The sequence below is a fragment of the Myotis yumanensis genome, unplaced genomic scaffold (assembly GCF_028538775.1).
Source record: "Myotis yumanensis isolate MYYU_CA2020_CCGP unplaced genomic scaffold, mMyoYum1.0.hap1 SCAF_1, whole genome shotgun sequence".
Taxonomy (NCBI): domain Eukaryota; kingdom Metazoa; phylum Chordata; class Mammalia; order Chiroptera; family Vespertilionidae; genus Myotis; species Myotis yumanensis.
Window position 1 is genome coordinate 239,238,300 of NW_027223752.1, and position 22,655 is coordinate 239,260,954.

General features: G+C 62.9%; 1 protein-coding gene across 1 annotated transcript; it reads right to left on the reverse strand.

Moving 5' to 3' along the window:
• Positions 1 to 1,929: 1,929 nt before the first annotated feature.
• Positions 1,930 to 22,576, reverse strand: CFAP99 (cilia and flagella associated protein 99). Its single transcript, XM_070411385.1, has 16 exons — positions 22,459 to 22,576; positions 16,277 to 16,403; positions 14,418 to 14,562; positions 13,937 to 14,031; positions 12,997 to 13,106; positions 10,438 to 10,609; positions 8,240 to 8,320; positions 7,845 to 7,919; positions 7,071 to 7,139; positions 6,760 to 6,848; positions 6,082 to 6,286; positions 5,404 to 5,545; positions 5,152 to 5,303; positions 4,292 to 4,497; positions 2,280 to 2,433; positions 1,930 to 2,149 (listed from the first exon to the last, which is right to left on the reverse strand). Exons 2-16 carry the CDS (start codon positions 16,385 to 16,387, stop codon positions 2,033 to 2,035), a joined length of 1,923 nt encoding a protein of 640 aa, XP_070267486.1. The 5' UTR covers positions 16,388 to 16,403; positions 22,459 to 22,576; the 3' UTR covers positions 1,930 to 2,032.
• Between the last annotated feature and the right edge of the window lie 79 nt (positions 22,577 to 22,655).

The window sequence follows — 22,655 nt, forward strand, 5'->3', positions numbered from 1 at the left end:
CCCAGGTTCGATCCCTGTCAAGGGCAGGTACCTTGGTTGCAGGCTCCTCCCCAGTATGGACGAAAGGGGCCACATGCTGACCTGACAAGCTCAGGAGAGGCCTGCATGGCAGACTTGCAAACTCAGAGACCTAAAGTCACCACAAAGGATGGTCTGAAATTAAACTTTAACTAAAAGCAGTTATGGTGGGCAGTTACATCCTAGGCCTGCATCTTCACTGACAAGGTCAACCTTTACCTTAACTGAGCCTATCTGTCTGTCTTTTTGCATCTATGATAATATACCCTTGAAATGTCTGGGTAACTTCTGACTTCCCTTTTTCTGGAGCCCCTGGGGCACAACCAAATGTGCTGGGCGCCAGGACAGATACCACAAATTCCTTCATTATCATGTTAATTGATCCTGCACCCACCTAAGTATGTGTCCATCATTTTACTTTTTATCCAATCCCAGGGGTTTTCCCTGCTTTGCTTTATCCCTCCTCCTTAATCTATCACCAATGAATTTCATGTAACCCACCTACATCCCTCCTTTGATTGCAAATGTATGAGTACAGATGTGACCCGCCATTCTCAGGAGCATTATCTCAATTCGTTGAGGTTCTGCTTCCCGGCCTATGTTGACAGTTTGGCTCAAATAAACTCACAAAAATCCTTTATAGATTTCAATGGTTTTTACATTAACACCAGCCAGGGCCCTGGTCAGGGCATGTGCAGGAGGCAACCAATCGATGTGTTTCTCTCACATCGATATTTCTGTCTTTCCTCCTTTCACTCTCTAAAAATCAATGGAAAAATATCCTCGGATGAGGATTTTTAAAAAAAGAAACATCAGTGATAAGAGAGCATCATTGATGGGCTGCCTCCTGGGAATCCAGCCCACAACCTGGGCATGTGCCCTGACCTGGAATCCAACCATGACCACCGTCACCACCTGGTTCATAGCCGGACACTCAACCACTGAGCCACACTGGCAGGGCTCCCAGCTCTAATTGGACAGGGAGGTGGGAAATTCCTCTTTTCACCAGCCTGGGTTGTGGGCAAGTCCTGGGGTTCTAACGCAGTTCAGAGTACTGCGGGAGAACTCTGGTCTTTTGGCTCTTGTCACTTGGAGTTACCTACCTTCCTGACCAGAATGTCCCGGGGTCCAGCCTCCCCCTCTGAGGTGTCACCTTCTCTGCAGACCCAAGCAGGGTGGGGGGTTGGGGTCTCTCTCCTGGACCTCTGCCCACCTGGCAGTCTCCGGCCCGCGCCGTGGGCTTGCCCACTGTCTCCTTCCTGGGAGTGGCAGCTCAGCCAGCCTGTTCCCGAGGCCACCCCCTCTCCAGCCTGGGCTGGGACCCAGGACCCAGGACCCAGGAGAACGAATCCATCCCTGTCCCCGGCGGGCAGGTGCCCAGCGGCTCAACCTCGTTCTTTGGGTGATGCTGAGGGGAGGGGCAGTGCTCAGCTTTGGGCCCTGGTTCTGGGCCATGTCACCTCGCCTCTCGGCACCAGGGTTCACCCACTGAATAGGGATGGGGGACAAGTCCCACCCCACCCGGTGCCCCATTGCTGCTAGGTTTACATGAGAAGGGCCAGTCCCAGCGGCTCAAGAACCCTGGCCACTTCTCCGGCCAAACACAATCACACACCCAGTCTTCGGGGTCCCCGGATTAAGCCACTGGACTCTGGACACAGTGCAGGTGGCAGGTTTCTACACGCAGAGGGGGTTCTGGTGCCGGAGGCCGGGGAGCAGGGAAGGGAAGGTGGCCTCGTTTAGCGCATCAAATACGGGCGGGTTGACTGGACTCCAAATAAAGAGCAGATACTCGTTGGCATCAGGCTGTCTCCATCCCGCGTCCAGCGTTCTGGCTGGCCGCGCTGCTCCGGCAGGTGGAGCCTGGGGCGGGCGGGGCGGCGGGGGCGGCCGAGCCAGAGGAGGCGCACAGGCGGGTCGCACGCTTTATTATGCGGGGATCTCGGGGGCAGGGACGCTCTGGCCCCGCTCAGGCGACGCGGGGTCTCGGGGTGCAGGGGCGCGCTCCCCCGGCTCAGGCGGCCTCCAGGCGGCTGGCGGGCCCGCAGGCCGAGCTCCCCTGCTGCAGCGCCCGCAGCCTGCGCTCGCGGCTCTGCTGCAGCCTCAGCCAGTGCTGCGACTCCAGCTGCGCCTGACGCGGGAGGGGCGGGGGAGGGGGGAAAGGGGGAGAATGTCGGAGTGGGCGGGGCGGCATCCCTCACACTCAGTCCCCGGGGACCCTCCGCCCTCCGCCCTCCGCCCCCCGCCGGTCCCGGGCTCACCCGCGGCTTGGGGTGCGCGGCCCGCGAAGCTGGCACCGTGGGCTGGGCCGCCTGCCTGCGGCGCTCGGCCACCTCCTCGATCCGGCGCTGCAGCTCCTGCACGCGCTCGTCCTGGGACGGTGTGGCCTGGGCCTCCGCTGTCTTCTCCTGCCCCCTGGGCGTGCAACAGGGGCCTTAGCAGGGGCCACGTGCATGAACCGTGTGTATTTGGGGTAAAGGGAGCGCTCCCCTTTACCTTGTGCTCCCCCCCCACTTGCCTAGAAGCAACACCTGGGACTTGGTTCTCTGCCCACCTTCCCGCACCATCCAGCCCATTTTCCTCTTGAAGGGAAAGGCTGTACAGCAGTGGTTCTCAACCTTCTGGCTCCTCATGTTGTGACCCAACCATAAAATTATTTTCGTTGCTACTTCGTAACTGTCATGTTGCTACTGTGATGAATCGTCATGTAAATATCTGATATGCAGGATGGTCTTAGGCGATCCCTGTGAAAGGGTCGTTCGACCGCCACAGGGGTCGCGACCCACAGGTTGAGAACCACTGCCTTATAGGCTGTTGGCTGCCACCTTCCCTTCAAGGGCACGTCACAGCCCCCGGGCCTTGGCAGGTGCGGTTCCGCAGCCACCCTGCTGCCTGGCTGCCTGCAGCCGAACCGCCCACTAACACGCCCCAAACGTCCGGCCAGCGTGGGCTCGGTGGTTGAGGTTGACCTATGAATCAGGAGGTCACGGTTCTATTCCCGGTCGGGGCACATGCCTGGGTTGCTGGCTTGATCCCCAGTGTGGGGCGTGGAGGAGGCAGCTGATGAATGATTCTCTCTCATCATTGATGTTTCTATCTCTCTCTCCCTCTCCCTTCCTCTCTGGAATCAATAAAAGTATCTTTAAAAATAAATAAATAAAGCGCCCCTAACGAACTAATGCCATGGGGTTGGCTCCACGCAGGCGGCTCCAGGGGCTGTGCGGGGCCAACCCCATGGCATTAGTTAGCAGGTTTGGACGCCTCCACCCCACCTATCACTCCATCACTGGTGGGTAAGGCCCCTGCTAAGCCGCCCTGTTGCTGGCCCAGGTGGGAGGAGAAGAAACACGGCCCAACACTAACCAGACTGTACTTGGGGGGCTGTCAGGGCGGCTGGGAGGGTGAGGTCTCCCGGCGCACGCCGCCTTGGGGAGCTGCAGCGGCTGTCCCAGGCCTCCTCGAGTCATAACCGGGGCCACAGACACTTGGGACCACAGCACTGGATCTGCGCTGTCCTTCCGTCTGCCCACCCCGCCCAGCTACGCTCAGACACCCCCTCTGGAGCTGTGTGTGCCAGCCCCTGAGCCAGGCTGTGCTCTGACAGAGCTGGGTGCCACCTCCCCCGGGCAGCCTGGCTTCCCCACGGGGTCAGGCCAGGGCCCAGAGGCCGGCCCATCCCGGGCTGACACCAGCCGCTGCCTGACCGAATGCCATGGACAGTCACCACAGGGTTCCCCAGACGAACGCAAAGGGGTCCCGCACATGCTCTGGGGAGAGGGGAGGGGGGAGGGGGAACAGGACGCTCACAATCCCATGCCGTCGATGTTTCAAAAGGGAAAAGGTCCACAAACAACTCAGGACCCCGGCGGCGGAACAACAGGGTATCAGACTCAGGGGCACCCTGTTAGCCCTCCCGGCTGGGCCGTGTGCTGCGCTATGCAGGCCAATGGCTCTTTTTCAGAAGATGCGCACCAAAGTGCTCAGGACAAAGTGTCAGCCGCCTGCAGTGCTTCCAGATGGTTCTGCAGAGGAAGGTAGAGCCAGCTCGCTGGCCGGGGCACTCGGCACAGGTCGGACCATGACCCAGATGCGAAAGGACCGGATCTAGGTCATGGGCGTCGCGCCATCACCGGTGATTTCCTCACCTTCTCTGTGTGCCTGAGGCTCCTCGGCTGATAAAACAGCCAGGGTGGAGGCACTGCCCAGGCCGTGTGTGTGTGTGTGTGTGTGTGTGTGTGTGTGTGTGTGTGTTGGGGGAGCGAAGCGCACCCACCTCAAGGCCGCAGACCTCCCCATGGCCGCGCGGCACAGCGAGATCCGCTCCAGCGCCTCCTGCAGCTCCTGGCTCCGGGCGCGCTTGCCCTGGATGATCTGGTCTCGCTTCTCCTCCTCCTGGCGCTGCTGGGCCTCCTTGAGCAGGGCCAGCCGCTCTCGCAGCTCCACGACCGACATCTCCCCTTCCAGGCCGTGCCCCGGGATCTGGGGGCGGGCAGGTGGGCCCCACCGGGCCAGAGCCTTGGCCAGCAGCTCAGCTGCCCAGCGTCTCCCGTCTCCCGAGCCTGGCCCTGCTCTGCTCCTCCTGATGCCCCGCCCGCCTTCCATGGGCCTGGCCCCTCACCCAGGCCCCGCCTCCCCTCCGCCCAGTGGAGTCTGTGGGCATGTCCGCCATCGGTGGCTTCTCCAGCCCGGGCCCTCTGCAGCCCGAGACCCCCCGGGGTGACTGCACCTCTCAGCCCCAATGGAGCTCACAGTGCCGCCCAGCCCGGGCCCAGCCTGCCCGCCTCACCCACCGGCCTGGCCTACGGTCGAGCTTTGCACACAGGCTCCCGGGCTGCAAGGTCCGGCCTTTGTGCCCGCCTCTCCCTGTACCGCCTTCCCTCCTGGGGAGTCCTGGGCCTCCCCGAATGTGCAGCAAGGGGAAGCCCACCCTGTCCACACCGGGGAGCCCTGGCCCCGTCCTCAGGGGTCACCAAGGTGCCCCGACAGGACTGTGCCCTCTTTTCCAGCCCCAGGCCTCTGGCGCGGTGGGCACAAGTGGAGCTCGGCTTGGGTGGAGGTGGGCATTGCGGGCACGCCCTCCACGGCAATGCCAGGCACAGGGAGACACGGGAGCCCCCAGGGCTGCGCACCCACCTGGGTCAGGTCCACGAGTTTGCCCCTGCGCGTGGGCTGTGTCTCCATGGCCCGCAGGTGGGCGATGAGCTCACAGCGCCGCTGCTGCTCCTCCCGGGCCGCCTCTGCGCGGTGCTGGTGCAGGGCCAGCGTCTCCGCGGTCACCTCCTGGGCTGGGGGCCGAGGGGGCTGCTCAGGGTCCCGAGCAGCTGGGCCGGGGGCCTCCCTCCAGGACCTTGGCCCTCGCTGACCTGCACCCCAGGCCCCGCCTACCTGCCTGGCGCCGGTCCCTCAGGAGCTTCATCTGCGCGGCCTTGATGTTCTTCTGCTCCTCCATCACCTGCTCCACCCGCTCCTTCGCAGACCGCTCCTCCTGCAGGCGCCTCTGCGCGCAGCGCTGCATCAGCTCCGCCATCTGCTGGGACAGGGCCCGTCACAGCCCCTGCCGACCCGTGTCCCAGGGCCGTCCCAGGCCCGGAGCAGCACAAGGTCTGGAGGGCTGTTGAGGGAGGACAGGGACACAGTCAGAGGCTGAGAGGGGACATGGCCAGGGGCAGAGCAGGGACAGGGACACGGCCAGGGGCTGAGAGGGGACAGGGACACAGCCAGGGGCTGAGAGGGGACAGGGACACGGCCAGGGGCAGAGCAGGGACAGGGACACGGCCAGGGGCTGAGAGGGGACAGGGATACAGCCAGGGGCTGAGAGGGGACAGGGACACGGCCAGGGGCTGAGAGGGGACAGGGACACGGCCAGGGGCTGAAAGGGGACAGGGACACGGCCAGGGGCTGAGAGGGGACACGGCCAGGGGCTGAGAGGGGACATGGCCAGGGGCTGAGAGAGGACGCAGGGAGAAATGACCCAGGGCCAGCTGTGAGCCCATGACCACAGGTGCGCAGCCCACTGCCGGCAGAGCCCCGGTTCCTGGGTGGCGGCCAGGCCAGTGTCCTCACCTCCTCCTTCTTCTGGGCCGCCCTGCGCTGGTTCTGCTGCAGCAGCTGCTGCCGGGCCAGCGCAGCCTCCTCACGGCTGAGCTGCCCCCGCAGCCGCCGGCACGCGCCCGCCGCCCGCTGCTCCTCCAGGTCCTTCGCCTGCATCTTCTGCTGCCACTCGAGGAACTCGGAGAAGTCCCCGGCTCCGTCCATGAGCCTGTCCACCCTGCGCAGGAGAGGCGGCTCAGGGTCCTCGCGGCACCGGGCGGCCGCAGGTTCCCGTGGACACCGGCCCTCGCAGCGTGGGCTGCTCTGCACCCAGCAGCCACGCCACCTGGACACCACCCTCCACCCACATCTTCCCACCCCCCTCCATCTCCTCTCTACTCACCTGTCCGTCCGGCACCATCCCTCTGTCCACCTGTCTGTCTCTCACCCACACTCCCACCCACGGCCCCGCTTCTGGGGCAAGAACAGGGGCTGCAGCTGGTGGTTCAGGGGAGGGGGTCCCGGAAGGGGCCCGGGGAGGCAGCGACCCTGAGGCCGGTCCGGGCTGGGCCGCTGCCTCCTGAGTCTGCTCCATCCAGAGTGCCTCCCTCACTGAGCCGAGGTGGTCTTTCTAGGGTGCCTCTGTGACCCCGACACCAGCCTGCTGGGCCCTCCCCCCTTCCGGGCCTGCCCTCCTCCTCCTGCCCCCACCTCTGCAGCTCCTTCTCCACCTGCCGCTGGTACAGGGCCTCTTCTCGCAGGATGGCCGTCGTGTTCAGCTTCACCGGGACCTCGTTGGGCTGCGGGCGGAGGGGTGGGCTGTGATGGGGTGCCTGGAGGGCAGCCAGGGCCCCGCCCTCCAGCCCCCACCTCTGCCCCCGCCCAAGTACTTCCCTCCGTGGGGACAGGAGGGCTGTGCTCACGGCCTCTGTTCTGGTCCTCCAGCCCCAGGGGGCAGAACAGGCGAGAGGTGGGGGCTCAGGGACGCCCACCCCCACCGGCCGGTCAGGAGCAGCCCTCACCTTGTAGAAGGTCAGCTTCGGACTCTGGCGGATCAGGGAAGAGCACCGCAGGCGCAGCTTCTTGGAGTCCTGCGGGGGGCGGGGGGCAGGCTGGCACCAGAGTCTGCAGGACACCCCACCCCCCACCCCTGTGCATTCTGGGAGGCCTGCCCTGCACACGAGCTCCCCTGAACCTCAGGGCAGCACCTCTGTCCTGTAAGGCCCCCCCAAGCCTGGGCTGCCCGGGAGGACCAGGGAGGGTGCAGGGCCTGCTGGACCGGGGACCACGGTTCTGTCAAGGGTGCTTGGCCCCTGACCCAGGTTCATCCCCCCAGCGGCTCCAGGGCTGCCCCAGGGCCTGTGCGGTTGCACCACAAGCCACAGCGGGTAGCAGCTGGTAAAGGACCCCTGGGAACCAGCGATCACACCCTTTGGGGCCTGCTGGGTGCTGCGTGCCCATCCCCCACCTGTCCCGACTGCAGGGGGTCCCAGGGTGGGCGGCAGGGGCTGGGCCAGCGCCCATGGCATCCACGGGCCACTCGCCCTCCTGGTCCTGCCCCGTCCCTCTCTCCTTAAGGGATTAGTAAATGCCGAGTGTGGGCGCTGGGCCACACCCAGAGGGACCGACCAGAGGCTCCCGGGGGCTCTGGACCCGTCTCCGGGCCCACAGAGCTGCATCCGCCTGGCGGCACTGGGAGCCTGGCCCTCGAGCTGAGGGGGCCTGAGCCGGGAAGGACGCACAGTGCCTCACAGTGGCGCCATTTTCCTGGGCCTGACGTGAGGGCAGGGTGTCACCTGCATGGGGGGCTCCCCGCGGGCCCAGGGCATCGCACAGCGCATCTCATCCAGGTTCGCCTTCAGCAGCAGCTCCTGGGGGGCCAACGAGCGGCTCAACCCCACTGGCCACCACCCTGTGCATGGCCCAAGGGATGAAGGCGCAAAGCCAGCTCCCTCCTCCCTCTCCTCCCTCTCCTCCTCCTCCAGCTCCCTCTCCCCTTCCTCCTCCTCCTTCTCTTCCTCCTCCTCCTCTTCCTCATCCTGCTCCCTCTCCCCTTTCTCCTCCTTTTCCTCCTCCTCCTCCTCCTCCTCCCTCCTTCTTCCTCCTCCTCCTGCTCCCTCTCTCCTTCCTCCTCCTTCTCCTCCTCCTCTCTGCCTCTCCCGGAAGGCTGGGGTCCCCTGTGGCTGCTCACCTCCGCCTTCCGGCGATTATAACTCTTGGTCATTTCCAGCACCTGCGGCTCCCTGGGTGACTGGTAGGTGCTCCTGGGGACCTGGTGGGTGGGGGAAGGAAGAGCCACGGTCAGAGGCTGCAGTTGAGGGTGTGCGGGTGGGCGGGGCCCGGGCGGTGGGTGAGGGTGGGCTGTGGTCCCCACCCAGGAGAGGGGGCTGGAAGGGGGGCCTTGGGGCTACGCTGGGACTGTGGGTGCTGGCAGTCATCTGGGGAGGGAAGGACAGGCCGGCAGCAGGAAGGAAGGTGGCCCAGGCCCCCGGGCCCAGGAGGGACAGGCAGAGGACTCCTGGCAGGGTGGGGTGGTAGGCGAGGCCAGGAGTGTCATGGGCTCCATGAGCTGCCGGCGCAGGGCAGGGGCCCAGCACGGACACAGAGCAGGACAGCCCAAGACCAGCCACGGGACCCTCAGCGCCCCGAGGGAGCAGTATCCTAGGGGGGCAGGGCAGAGACGCCTGGAGACCCCGGACTCCAGCCTCTGACTCCACTCCTCTCCCCTGCGCTTTGAGCAGGCGGAGAACTCATCCTGTCCAAACCTCCAACCTCCCCCTCCCCCCACACCCCCTCCCAGCCTGACCCTGACTCGGCCCATTCCGGCCCCCATGGTCTCGGGGTCCTCCTCGTTGGCCCCCAGCACCTCTCTGTCTCCGGCACCATCGCAAAAGCAGTCGGATGCTTCAAGATCCCAGCCACCACCTCTCACCCTCGCCTTTGCCATGGCAGCCAGAGCAGCCAGATGGACCGGGAGCCTGCCCTGCCTCGGGGTGTGTCCTGGCTGCCCCCAGTCCTCTCCCATCCCTCCTTCCCCTCCTGCCCCAGGGCCTGTGTCTGTGCTGCCTCCTTCTGCAACGTTCTTCCCCAGACAAGCCATGGCTCACTGCCCACTTTCTTCAACCTCCCGCCTGCCCCCTCTCATCTCGGGAGGCCTGTCCGGCTGTACTCTCCCAGGCTTCTCACCCGCTTCCCTGGGATGGCCTTCCCTCAGCACTGCCGCCAGCCAAACACCATGCGTCTTCTTGTCCTGTTTGCTCTCTGAGTCCACCCGCCCCCGCCCCTGGAGGGAATGCTCCATGAAGGCAGGGCCTGGCACACGCTAGGCGCCCATACACACTGCTGAGCGAGTGAGTGAGTGAGTGAGTGAGTGAACCGGAGCAGGCCCACACCCAGGAGGGGAAGGGGGTCCCGGGCATGGAACAGGGCAGGGAGGCTGGGGGGAGGCGAGCCTGTGGCTCCAGCACAGCCGCCAGAGACCCAGGGGAGACGGCTGGCCACCAGCATCTCACAGTCCAGGCCGAGAGGCACACACACAACTGAGGGTCAGGTGGGGCATGGAGGGCGGTCAGGGGCCAGGCAGAGCGGGAGGTGCCGCTGGAAGATGACCAGAGGTAAACACACTGACCTGGGGACCTGGGGCCAGAAACGTTGCAGATCCTACCCATAGGGTAACTGTGGGCTTGCTCAGCAACAGGCCGCTGATCATCTGTCCACCCACCAATCCATTCATCCATCATCGATCCATCCATCATCCATCATCGATTCATCCATCCATCCGTCCATTCATCATCCATCTATCCATCATCCATCATCCATCATCCATCATCCATCCATCCATCCATTCATCATCCATCCATCCAGCCATCATCCATTTACCCATCCATTCATCCATTATCCATCCATCCATCAATCCATCATCCATCCATCCATCCATCCAGCCATTCATCCATTATCCTTCCTTCCATCCATCCATCCATCCATCAACCATCCATCCATCATCCATCCATCATCCATCCAGTCATCCATCATCCATCCATCAATCATCCATCCATCATGCATGCATGCATCCATCCATCCATCCATCAACCATTCATCTATCCATCATCCATCTATCCATCCATCCATCATCCATTCATCCATCAATCCATTATCCATCCATTCATCCATCATCCATCCATCCATTATTCATCCATCCATCATCCATCCATCCATCCATCCTCCATCATCCATCATCCATCCATCCATCCATGTAGCCACCGTCGAATGCTCCTTTTCTGGTCTGGGTCAGTACCCCCTGGCTCTGGGAGGAGCCCGGCCCCCACTGGCCCACAGGGCCCACTCTCCCAGCCTGGACAGCCTGTGCCCACTGCAAATGCTGGCACTTACTGGTCTTGGCTTGGCCACGACAGGGACAGGCTCAGGCATTGGAATGGCTCGGGGCTTGGGGACAGTCAGGTTGAACTTCTTGGGCTTGGTGACCTTGGCCTTTGAAGGAGGGGGATGAATGGCCACCACCCCCTCCAGCTGGTTGATGAGCCCCTGGACATCCGGCTGCCATCTTGAAGGCAAAGGTGGAAATGGCTGCGGAGGCTCCTCCTGAGCAGGCTGGCATGGGGCCCTCGAGACCTGAAGGGCCCCCGAGAGCTTGGCTCGGCCTCAGGGTGGGGGTGGCAGTGGAACCGGCGGCCACTCTTCCCTGAGTGCCTACTGCTGGGCAGGTGCTACACCACCCGCACCGAGTCTTGCAGAGCAGTGTGTTCTGGGACAGATAAGGAAACTGAGGCCGTGACTTCGCTGTCTTAGGGAAGTGGGGAGCTGGGAGGACAGGGAGTGGGGAGCTGGGAGGACGGGGAGTGGGGAGCTGGGAGGACGGGAAGTGGGGAGCTGGGAGGACGGGGAGTGGGGAGCTGGGAGGACGGGAAGTGGGGAGCTGGGAGGACGGGGAGTGGGGAGCTGGAAGGGTAGAGAGTGGGGAGCTGGGAGGGCAGAGAGTGGGGAGCTGGGAGGACAGGGAGTGGGGAGCTGGAAGGGTAGAGAGTGGGGAGCTGGGAGGACAGGGAGTGGGGAGCTGGGAGGGTAGAGAGTGGGGAGCTGGGAGGGCAGGGAGTGGGGAGCTGAGAGGACAGGGAGTGGGGAGCTGGAAGGGTAGAGAGTGGGGAGCTGGGAGGACAGGGAGTGGGGAGCTGGGAGGACAGAGAGTGGGGAGCTGGGAGGGCAGGGAGTGGGGAGCTGGGAGGGTAGGGAGTAGGGAGCTGGGAGGACAGAGAGTGGGGAGCTGGGAGGGCAGAGAGTGGGGAGCTGGAAGGGTAGAGAGTGGGGAGCTGGGAGGGCAGAGAGTGGGGAGCTGGGGGGACAGGGAGTGGGGAGCTGGGAGGACAGGGAGTGGGGAGCTGGGAGGGCAGAGAGTGGGGAGCTGGAAGGGTAGAGAGTGGGGAGCTGGGAGGACAGGGAGTGGGGAGCTGGGAGGACGGGGAGTGGGGAGCTGGGAGGACAGAGAATGGGGAGCTGGGAAGACGGGAAGTGGGGAGCTGGGAGGACAGGGAGTAGGGAGCTGGGAGGACAGAGAGTGGGGAGCTGGGAGGTCAGAGAATGGGGAGGTGGGAGGACAGGGAGTGGGGAGCTGGGAGGACGGACGGGGCTGAGCAGACCCCGCTGCTGGAATCTAGGGCCTCTGAGGACGAGCCGCAGCTGGGACGGGAGCTCCTCTGGGCTGGAGGAGGTGGCCGGGGCAGGAAGCCAGGAGGGGAAGGAGGGCGGTCCCAAAGGCTCCTCTCTGGGGCTGCACCCGCCCCTGGAAAGGGCGCCAGGTGGGAGTAGATGGGGCAGGGAGAGCCCAGGTGGGGTGCCCTGGAGCAGGGCTTTGGGAAGGGCCCTGCTGGGCTGCCCAAGGCCAGGTCCCCCTTTCATGCCCCCACACCCCATGCAGGCACAGCTCCCCGTCACCCGCCTGGCTGGTCTCCCCTTCCTGGGGGCTCCCTGGGGGCAGGCAGCAGGGTTTGGAATAGCTCCTGCCCCACCTGAGGACCAGGCTACTCGAGGGAGGGAGTCACGTCCGAGGCCAGCAGGTGGGCAGGGATCGTCTGTGGTGGGCTGGTCCCGGGAAGGCAGGGAAGGTTGCACATGGGTGGTGGGGGAGGCGGGCAACCTGGAAACAGCTGGGCAGCTGTCAGGTGGCTCTCAGGGCCCAGCAGGTCCAGCCACAGGTGAGGCCTGAGGGTGGGCATGGAGTCCAGCCTGGCTGGGACTGAGGCCATGCCCTGCCCGGGCCAGGGCCTCCTCTCCCTCCCACAGGGGTCCGCCTTCCCTGGCCCGGGCCTCCCACACACACGGACCCACATGGTCTGCCTGTCCCAGGAGGGGCAGGTGGCTCCACCATCCTACTGGAGGGTGAGCAGCGGGGGAAGCCGTACCCAGGCCCCGGCAGCTGCCCCACGGAGGCCAAGGGCAGGGCCAAGGCACCGTGCTGGCCCTCTGCCAGTACCAGGGGTTCTGGTGCCGCCCGGGCCTGGCATGAGGCGCGGGAAGGCAGGGAGGCAGCTGTGGGGTGGTGGGCCCAGCAGTGGTGCCCTGGAGGTGCCAGACAGAGGTGTAGGGCAGAATCCACTGGGAACTCCCCACCCCACCGTGCCCCCTGAATTTGTGGGAAGAGGCTGGGCAGGCCTGGAGCCCCACAGGTCCCTGCAGGTCCCAGCCCTGCCTCACGGGGGCCGGGGTGGGGGTGCGGGGTGGGGGGGGTCTGGAGCAGAAGGGGCTGTGCTCACCCCACCGACTCGGAGGGTCCCGAGAGCACCCCTGGCCTCAGGCCTGCTGCTGCTAGCCAGCCGCCTGCTGTGGGGTCAGCCTGCGTCTCTGGGTTTCACGCTCTCGTACCACAGGCCGTGGCTGCTCCGAACCCCCTCACCCCTCCCGCCCGTGAGCAGGAAGGGACCCCCCTAGGCCCCCCACCTCAGCAGGGGGGCCGTCCAGGTCTCCACTAGCTGCTTCTCGTAGACGAGGCTCCACTCGTCCTGCACCCACGAGTTCAGGTTCAAGGGGTTGAAGAAGAACCTGAGGAACTGACGGAGGAGTGGGAGGTGGGGGCTCGGCCTGGCACCCACACCTGGGGCCCCCCCTGGGACAGTCCGTGCCCAGGGGCAGGTGGGACTAACGCACCAGGAGAGGGACCAGCGCGCCTGCCAGGCAGGAGGCCCCTCGGGACAGACCTCCCTCACCGCCCCTCAGGCTGGGCCGGGGCGCCCACTGTGGGGGAGCTGCCCTCACCAGACGACTTCTGCTCACAGTGTCTGGCACTTGGGCCAGCCCGGCTGGAGGTGGGCTCACTAGGGGGGCCCCCCCGAGCCCCAGCCACTCCCTAGAACCTGGAGGCCTGCACCCCACTTCCAGGGAGTTCTTGGAACTGCCTGCCCCATCCCCCCACGGGCTCTGGAATCCACACGTGGACGGGACAGCTCCATTTCAGCAACCTGCCCCCCTCCCCGCCCAGGCAGTGCCAGGGGGAGGGTCCTCGGAAGCCTCCTGTTCCCCCAGCCCTTGCTGGGGCGGTTGGTGCCAGCGCTGGGGAGACCGTGTGGCCTGGGGGAGGCCCAGGACAGCTGCGGCTTCTGAGCTGTTCCCAGCCCCCACCCTCAGCTGACATGGGACCCGGTTATGTTCCTGGTGGCAGCTGCCACCTGGGTGGGGTGGGGGTGGGGGGCTGGAGGTGCAGACCAACTAGGCTGGCGGGGCCCCACCAGGCCTCTCTCTGCACCACGGGGGCGACGCACAGACCCTTGTCCGAACACAGGACAGACCAGCAGCTTCTCTCAGAGCCAGGCAAGAGCCGGGCAGGTGCGGGGCGGCGCCCCTGGGACAGCCCAGCCCGGGGCTGCGGGGCCTGGCGGCTCACCTTGCACATCTTGTCCGCCGGCTGGGACTTGACGATGCTGCTGAAGAGCTGGAAGCCGAGCTCCTGGAGCTGGAACGTGGCCAGGTAGCAGGTCACTAGGGAGACAGGGCGGTGCATGGGAGGGCGTGAGCGGGGGTGGGGGGTGGGGGTGGAGGGTGGGAGTGGGGGGGCATTGACCTTGGGGAGTCAGCCGGAGGCACTGCCGGGTGCCAGTGCGCAACCAACGGCCAAAGCTCCCCGTGCCCCCGGCGAAAGCTGTCACCAGGACGCAATGGTACTGGGACCGCGTCCCAGACGGGACGTTCTTAGTTTCAAAGCGCTTGCCCACGCTTGCTCAGGGACGCGCGCTCGCTTGGGGTCTCCGCTGGTCAGTCCTGAGGGACGCAGGGCCTCGGTGCCATCGGGACTCCCCCCGCTGGGCGGCGAGGGTCCCCAGCGGGCACTGTGTCACCGTCTGGGGGTGAGCAGGCCGGGCGCTTACCCAGGAAGCGGTTGTAGTCGGCCCACAGGCAGAGCCGGCCCTCCTGCGCGTAGAAGGCGTCCACCACGACCGCCAGCAGCTGCCGGTACTCCAGGCAGCCGGACAGCACCTCCAGGACGAACGCCTGCTTCCGGAGGCTCAGGCTCTGGAAGAGACGCAGGCTGCCCTGGGGGCCGAGGACGGGGAGCAGGGGCGAGGCGGGGGGGGGGGGGGGGGGGCGGGGGTCAGGAATCTGTCCGGGTCCTGGGTAGCGACGGCAGGTGGAGCGAGAACAGAAATAAACACGAGAACCACCAGGCATGAGAAGGGAGGGCAGGCCCTGTAGTCCCACTCACATGTGGGCCCCGAGAGACACAGAGAGCGGGTGGAGGGCCGGGGGCGGGAGGGGACTCCCCATTTAACTGGGACGGAGTCTCAGCTGGGAAGATGGAAAGTCCCGGCGGCAATAGTGGTGACTGTGCCGACGCCGCTGACCCGTGCGCCTGACGATGGGAAAGGTGGTCAATTTCATGTGTGTATTTTCCCACAATAAAAAAAGAGCAGCCCTAGCCGGTTTGGCTCAGCGGATAGAGCGTCGGCCTGCGGACTGAAAGGTCCCAGGTTCAATTCCGGCCAAGGGCATGTACCTTGGTTGCGGGCACATCCCCAGTGGGGAGTGTGCAGGAGGCAGCTGATCGATGTTTCTCTCTCTCATCGATTTTTTTAACTCTCTATCCCTCTCCCTTCTTCTCTGTAAAAAATCAATTAAAAAATATATTTTAAAGCCGGAGAAATGGCAGCAAGTGGTGGTTGATGGGGAAGCCAGGGCCTGGGACCACAACCAGGGGAGTGGCGGGGGCGGGGGGGGGGGGGGCTGCAGCCGGGCTCTGGGGAGCAGGCGGCAGGATGGGGTGCCCTGTGCTGAAGGGGGTTAGGCCTGGGGAACCGGGTTAGGGTCGAGCTCTCTCTCAGGTCCCGGAACCCCTCCGGCCCGATGTGCATGCCCGCCCGCCTGCCCGGCCCCAAGGCTTCCTGCTGCTGCACACAGGGCCCGCCCCAGGAGGGCGCAGCGGAGGCCACACCTGAGCAGGCGAGGGGCTGGGGGGCTGCCCCCTTGGGGGCCACGAGCTCTCACAGGCCCTGTTAGCAGAGCTAACAGCCAGGCTGCAGCTGGCAGTGAAGGCAAACACCGTCAGTAACCCGCCTACCATAGCAGCCCCCATGGTGGTGGTGATGGGGGCGCTTTCCCTGCTCATGGGGCCTCCTGCGCCTGCTCCATCTGCAGGGCGTGTCCCCGAGGCCTGGGGCGGGGCCCCTGCAGTGCAGGCACCTGCCCCCAACAGCTGACGGATGGACAGAACGACCTATGAGGGGAGGCCTGAGGCTGCTGCTGGGGCGGGGGGTGCAGCTGGAGCGAGGACAGACCTGGAGGACAGCCATCTCCACATGGACATGAAGTGGGCCGTGCAGGGAAGAAGGGCAGGACCCCCGAGGGGGGCAGAGCCCTGGTGGGCCGCCCCGAGGCCTTGGGCCCTGGCCAGTTGGCAGATAGACACAGCACAGCAGGGGTTACGGCCAAGGGCTGCTGGCTGCGGGCACCGCACACCCTGGGGCTGGAACAGCGGGCAGGGCGTGGGGTGCCATCTAGCTGGCTTGTCTGTTTCCAGTCGGGGACAGTAAGACTGAGGACACAGGACCGCCACCCGGGGCAAGTGGGGGTGTGTCCCCGACGGGTGACCCACAGGCCCGCCAGCGTCTGGAGACGAGGGATCGTGCCCAGGCCTCGCCTGGGTCAGAGGGAACCGAGGCTGCTCCCTTCCCGAGGTCGCTGCTACCTGGGTGTCGCCGAGGGGTCTCGGCGCCCGGCCTCGCGGACCCACCTGCAGGGCGGCGGCCGTGGCCTCCAGGAGCTGATCGGCACTGTCCTTCTCAGGCTTAAACCGGTCCAGCTGCTCGATCACAGTCTCGATGCATTTCCCGTGGTACCCCATCTTCCCGGGAGGCGCCCTGCAAGCAAACCGCGCAGGTCACACCCTCCACGGCCCCTGACTGGCTGCCAGGACCCTCACCCACACGGACAGGAGGCCGCCGGCGGCCCGGCCCCGCCCCGCGCATGGCGAGGAGAGTTGAATGGAAGTGGGGGCCCGGCTGTGGCCGCCCCGGGCCACTTCCTAGACCGTGTCCCTGCATCCTCTGCTGCCGGCCCAGGCTGCCCCCACGGGCCCCCCAACCCCACAGCTGTGCACAGGCCGGGACCCCAGCCCAGGGTTCAGTCAGGGTTACTCCACAGGCCCTGCCCAGTGGGACGTGGGACCTCCTAACAGCATGTCAGGGCAAGAAGACCTGAGGTCACCCTGTTCGACACCCCCATTTTCTTGATTTATTTTGACTGTTTTTCGACACCCCCATTTTAAAGTTGAGGGAGCGAGACCCGGAGAGGGAGCACAGCGGCAGTGGCCAGGCCTCGTATGGGCTCTGAACATCCTGGGGACCCATGAGCTGGAGGAGACAGCGTGCCCAGCGCCCCTGGGAGACCCGGGAGGGACTGTGGGGTGGGGCTGGGACCAGGCGCTGCTCAAGGGGCGGGCTTCCTCTCAGGCCCTGGTTCCACGCTGGCCTTTCTGGGCACCGGCTATTGGCCAAGCCAGACCACGCGCGCCCTGGGGCGGGGGTACCCAGCCGGTGCCACGGAAGTGCCGATGGAGTGAACGGCAGAATGTAAACACACAGAGGACCACGTACCCTAAACAGCACCCTCGGTTTAATCTGAAACGCGCCTTTGACATCCAGGTGCAGGCCTACCCGAGGCCACGTGAGCGCCTGTGGAGCCGTGGCTTTCACAGATGCTTTGCCTTCAGTAAAGCCCAGCTTTCCTCATCTCCCTGGGGACTCACAGGGGCCACAATATGCTTGCTGAGCAAGTCAACGAGAAAGAGAACAGAACTGTGTTGCGTGGGGGTGGGGGTGGGGGGGGCAGGCTCCCCACCCCCATGAGGGGTTGTCCTGCCTGTGGAGTCCCTGAGGCCTAGCACCTCCGCCTGACCCGCGACCCCTCGGACGAGCCACAGCTGGCGAAGAGGCACCCGTCAATGCCGTGAAGGAAACGACACCCACGCATCCGGGGCTCGCAGGGAAAGGAGTCACCAGGATAAAGAGTCTGAGTCTATAGCCCGGCCGGCTTGGCTCAGCGTCGGCCTGGGAACCAGGTCTCGGTTCACTTCCCAGTCAGGGCACAGGCCCGGGCTGCAGGCTGGGTCCCCAGTGGGGGGGTGCAGGAGGCAGCCGATCCATGATTCTCTCATCATCGATGTCTCTATCTCTCTCTCCCTCTCCTTTCCTCTCTGAAACGAATACAAATATATCTTATGTTTCTATTCTACATAATGTTATAAACAATGCTCAGGATGGAGTTTTTTGTGGCCCCGTCCCCCTGTGGTGGTCATGGGGGGCGACCCTGGGAGGGCCCTCGCCCGCCTTCCTATGTCAGCCTCGAGCCCAGCTCTGCCTGGAGGAATGACCCAGGCCTCCTGCACCTCACGAGGCGGGGACAGTGGTGGCCTGCGTGTGCGCAGCGGGAGCTGCTCCGGGCCCAAGGCCTCCCTGTGTCCTGGAGCCTGACCGCTGGAGAGAGGGCGGTCCAGTCAGGGAGCAGCCAGGGAACCAGCCGCCCTCCCCGGTACAGATGAGCGCAGGGGAGGGTGCAGAGGGGCGTCTGCGGAGGGTGGTGGGGAGGAGGGTGGCCCTGGAGCAGCCCAGCTGGGCTTGAACCATCCCTTCTGCAACGCCGGCCCGGAGCAGCCACGCCAGGCGGTGCACGTCGCAAAAGAGGCTCTCGGGTTGTGTATTCCCACGGAAGTTAGCCTATGAACTTAGTCAGAATACTCACATCTTGCCCTGGCCGGTGTGGCTCAGTGGAGAGAGCGTCGGCCTGCAGAATGAAGGGTCCCGGGTTCGATTCCGGTCAAGGGCACGTACCTCGGTGGCAGGCTCCTCCCCAGCCTCGGCCCTGGTCGGGGTGCGTGCAGGAGGCAACCAATCGATGTGTTTCTCTCACATGGATGTTCCTCTCTGTCTTTCCCTCTCCCTTCCACTCTCCCTAAAATCAGTGGAGAAATATCCCCGGGTGAGGATTGAAAAAATGCTCACACCTTAGGTTTGGAAATAGGTGTCAATGCTGCACGTCTTCAGCGCCCAGCTCTACGTATTTTACATTTTTGCGATCCTTACCCCAGGACGTGTTCACTGATTTCCGAGGGAGGGAGAGAAACAGCGGTCCGCTGCCTCCTGTACGCAGCCCAACCACAGATCCAACCGGATGTGCCCTGACCGGGAATCGAACCCGAAACCTCTCAGTGTCGGGGGTGACGCGCCGACGGACCGAGCCACACGGGCCAGGGCTCCTCTTTATTTCCATGGTGTGAGACCAGCCATGTGGGCAGTGGGACTAGTTCCCACGCTTACTGACTTTTTGGTATCGACTTTTCACTTCACTAATCAGGGCTTGACTACCTCAGATGCACGGTCACTCGGGGGCGGGCTGGACCGGCCGGCACGTCCCTTTTCCTAGCAAATCCGTCACAGACAGAAACGAGGGCGAAATTTTACTCGCCACAGGCCAGTGCGGCACCCTCACGCACCAGAGACGTTCCGTTCGCAGGGATCCCAACTGTGTCTTAATTAAAACAGATTCTGTTCCTGCTTTTAATTCTGATTACAGCGCGTCTCCCAAGGGCTGCTGCCAAGTCACGCTCTGATGGCTTGTGCTTCAAGCGCAGGCCCACGCGGCTGTTTTGTTGGTTGTTTTTCAAGCTACGCTCTCCCTTTCCCCCTGAGGAAACAAAACCCGGATTTCGCGTTGAGCCCTTTCCAGACGCCCTGGCCGCAGCGCGACAAGAAGTGACAGTGTCTGAGACGTGGGGAACGTCTCTGCGTAAGGGAGGGGCACGCCCTTCTCTGCTTTCCCTCCTGCTGCCTGGACCCAGGAGGTGATGGCAGGAACGTAGCAGCCATTCTGCACTGGGAGGCAGGAGAGCAAGCTCGAAGGGCCCAGGTCCCTGAGGAGTTCTGGGGGCTGCCTTACCTCCCAGGATCGCCTCCCTCTGGGTCTCCTTTATGGAAACATGAATAATCTTATTTAGGCTCCAACGATGCTGCATTTTTCTTCTCTGCAGCCGAAACCAGTCCTCAGGGACACGCCCACTGCCCTGAGGTCGGCCTTCACCCCGAGCAGCTTCAATCTGGGCAGGAGAATCTGAGCAGCAGCAACCACCCTGGCCTTGGAGTCAGTCAAAGACAGACCCACAGAGCACAGTCCACCACGTGTCTGCCCGAGTCTCACTCCGGACAAGGTGTCTGGGGGAGGAGCAGGTTTGAGGGGGCAGACGGAGAGCGCAGAGGGACACGCTGGGTTTCAGGGGATCTGTCACACACTAACTGGCAAAGAACAGGCGAGGGCCTTGGGCTCCCGGGGCAAGGCTCAGGCTGCAGACGGGAGTGTGGGGCAGGTGGGGGAGATGGTTGTTTGCGAAATATGACGCAGGAAGGCGCCCGAAATGACGGGGATGCTTCCCAGCACTAAGTCTGGAGGCTCTCGTGTGAGAAGGTGGGAGAGCCAGAGGAGGCTCAGCCGAGGAGACGGAGAAGAGCCGCAGGGAGCGGCAGAGACTGTGACGATGGGTGATCCGGCACGGGTGGTCCTCTCGGCCAGGAGGACGGTGTCTGGGAGGGGAGCACTCTGCGGGCCACCTGCTGCTGGGCTGAGCTCCGATCGCTGGACTTAGAGCACTGAGGTCAGGGTTGACTTTGAGGGGCAGCCTCGGAGGAAGGGCTGGTGGGACTCTGGTTGGAGTGGTGGAGCCGGAGAGGAGGCAACTCCAGCGGGCGGTACGCTTAGGGGAGCCGTGGCTGGGCGGCAGCTGGAGGCCAGCGGGGAAGTCAGGCAGGTTCTCAGAAACGGACGTGGGTGACCACCAGCACACAGAGAGGAAGAGGCGGAGACAGATCTGTCGCCTCCTGTACTCACCCTAACCAGAGGTCCAGCCGGCACGCACCCTGACCACGAATCGAACCCGAAACCTTTCAGTGCACTCGGGAGGCTGGCCCTCCCCAGACTCACACTGACTTTAACGGAACAGAGGGGCCAGGGGGGCCAGCACTACCCGGGCACCCCAACCCTGTGCCAGGGTAACAGGAGCAGCAGAGGGCACATTCTCCCTCGGGCAGGCGCCACTCCCTTCTCTGGCTCCTAAACCAGCCCATTTCAGAGCAGCCGGAGGGGGCCGCTGGGTGGGGGCAGGGAAAGCCTGGGCTGTGGGGAGGCAGACCCGGCCCTGGCTCCCCTCTCCTGGCCAGCGTGTGGCAACCTCTCCGTGCCTCAGTTTCCCCGGCTGACGGTGGGAATTTAAAGCGAGCCCCCATACCTGTTTTTAGCGTCTGCTCGGCACATGATAGGTTCTCAGATTTTGGTGGCTGTTTTTATGGATCCAAATTGGGGCACCGTTGGGAGGGGGAAATAGTGAATATTGGGGTGGGGGGACTAGTGAATACAGGGGAATTATCCTTTTCTTCCTTTACCAGGTGTACCGGTTAATAGTGCAGATTTTTTTCACTAGAGTTACACATATGTTGATATATATGTGATTTGATATGGATGCTATTTTGTTGTATTGACAGCAAGCTTCAAAACTTCATATGTCAAATTTTCTGAAGGTGTTAACATCATAGATATTTTTACGCTTAAAAATGTTGAATTTCGTGCCAAAAAAAGAGCATTGGCAGGAAGTTTTAATTCATTACTTTATTTTGAAGAAAAGTGCTTCTGAAAGTGATCGTATACTTCGTGAAGCTTATGGTGAACATGCTCCGTCTCAAGATACTTGTGATCACTGGTTTAAACGCTTTAAAAGTGATGATTTCGATGTGGAAGACAAAGAACATCCAGGTCAACCGAAAAAGTTTGAAGACCAACAATGACAAGCATTATTGGATGAAGATGCGTGTCAAACTCAAAAACAACTTGCAGAAAGTTTAAACGTTGCTCAGCAAACAATTTCCGATCGTTTACAAGCAATGGGAAAGATTTTAAAGGAAGGAAAATGGGTGCCACATCAACTGAACGAAAGACAAATGGAAAACCGAAAAGTCATCAGTAAAATGTTGCTTCAATGGCATGAAAGAGTCTTTTTTGCATCGAATTGTGACTGGCGATGAAAAGTGGATTTATTTTGAGAATCCCAAACGCACAAAATCATGGGTTAATCCAGGTCAACCATCAACATCAACTGCAAGGCCAAATTGCTTCGGAAAGAAGACAATGCTCTGCGTTTGGTGGGATCAGGAAGGTGTGGTGTATTATGAGCTTCTAAAACCAGGTGAAACCGTTAATACTGATTGCTATTGACAGACAACAAATAATCAATTTGAGCCACGCTTTGATCGTGAAATGACCAGAATGGGCCAGAAGACACGCAAAGTAATTTTGCTTCATGATGATGCACCATCACACACTTCAAAACCAGATAAAGGCACGTTAAGAGATCTTGCCTGGGAAGTGTTAACCCACCCACTGTATTCACCAGAACTTGCTCCTTCAGATTACCACTCGTTCCGATCCATGGCACACGCACTTTCTGAGCAGCACTTCAAAACGTACGAAGAAGTGGAAAATTTGATCTCTGAATGGTTTGCCTCAAAACAAGAAAATTTCTATTGGGACGGTATCCACAAATTACCTAAAAGATGGGGGGAATGTGTAGCTAGCGATGGACATTACTTTGAATAAAGCACTTTTGATGTTTCTCTTGAAATTATCGTGTTTTCTTTGATTACAAAATCCGCACTATTAACCGGTACACCTGGTAAGTCCTGTTTACTGGGGCGATTAAAAAAAAGACCGCCGTTAACTTTAGTCAAGGAGCCGGGAAGTCCAAAAAGGTGGTGACCGAAAGCAAGGAGGCGGGAAGCATGGCCGCGGGGAACTGCCCGCAGGTGGTGGGGCGGTGCGGGTGCGGGTGCGGGAACAGCCTCGCCCCTCCACTCCGGCCCCGCCTCTCCGCCTCCGTACCTGCCTGCGGGCGGCTCCACGGCGCTCTCGCACCTTCTTTCTAGCTTCCACTCGCCGCCACCGGGGCTGCCCGGCACAGAGGGCGCGAAGGGACCGGGGAGTTTCGGTGGCTGCCCCACTTCTCTCCTGCTCCGCTGGGATTCTGCAAGCGCCCGAGCGTCTGCCGTGGGCGGGAGGAAGGGCGTGCCGGTTGGGTG

Excerpts from the sequence above, each read along its gene's own strand:
- CFAP99 (XM_070411385.1), bottom strand. The coding sequence starts at position 16,387 with ATGGGGTACCACGGGAAATGCATCGAGACTGTGATCGAGCAGCTGGAC. Across the intron at positions 14,563-16,276 it reads CCACGGCCGCCGCCCTGCAG|AGCCTGAGCCTCCGGAAGCA; the intron begins GTGGGTCCGCGA and ends CGTCTCTTCCAG. Across the intron at positions 5,546-6,081 it reads CGGCCCAGAAGAAGGAGGAG|ATGGCGGAGCTGATGCAGCG; the intron begins GTGAGGACACTG and ends CTGTCCCAGCAG.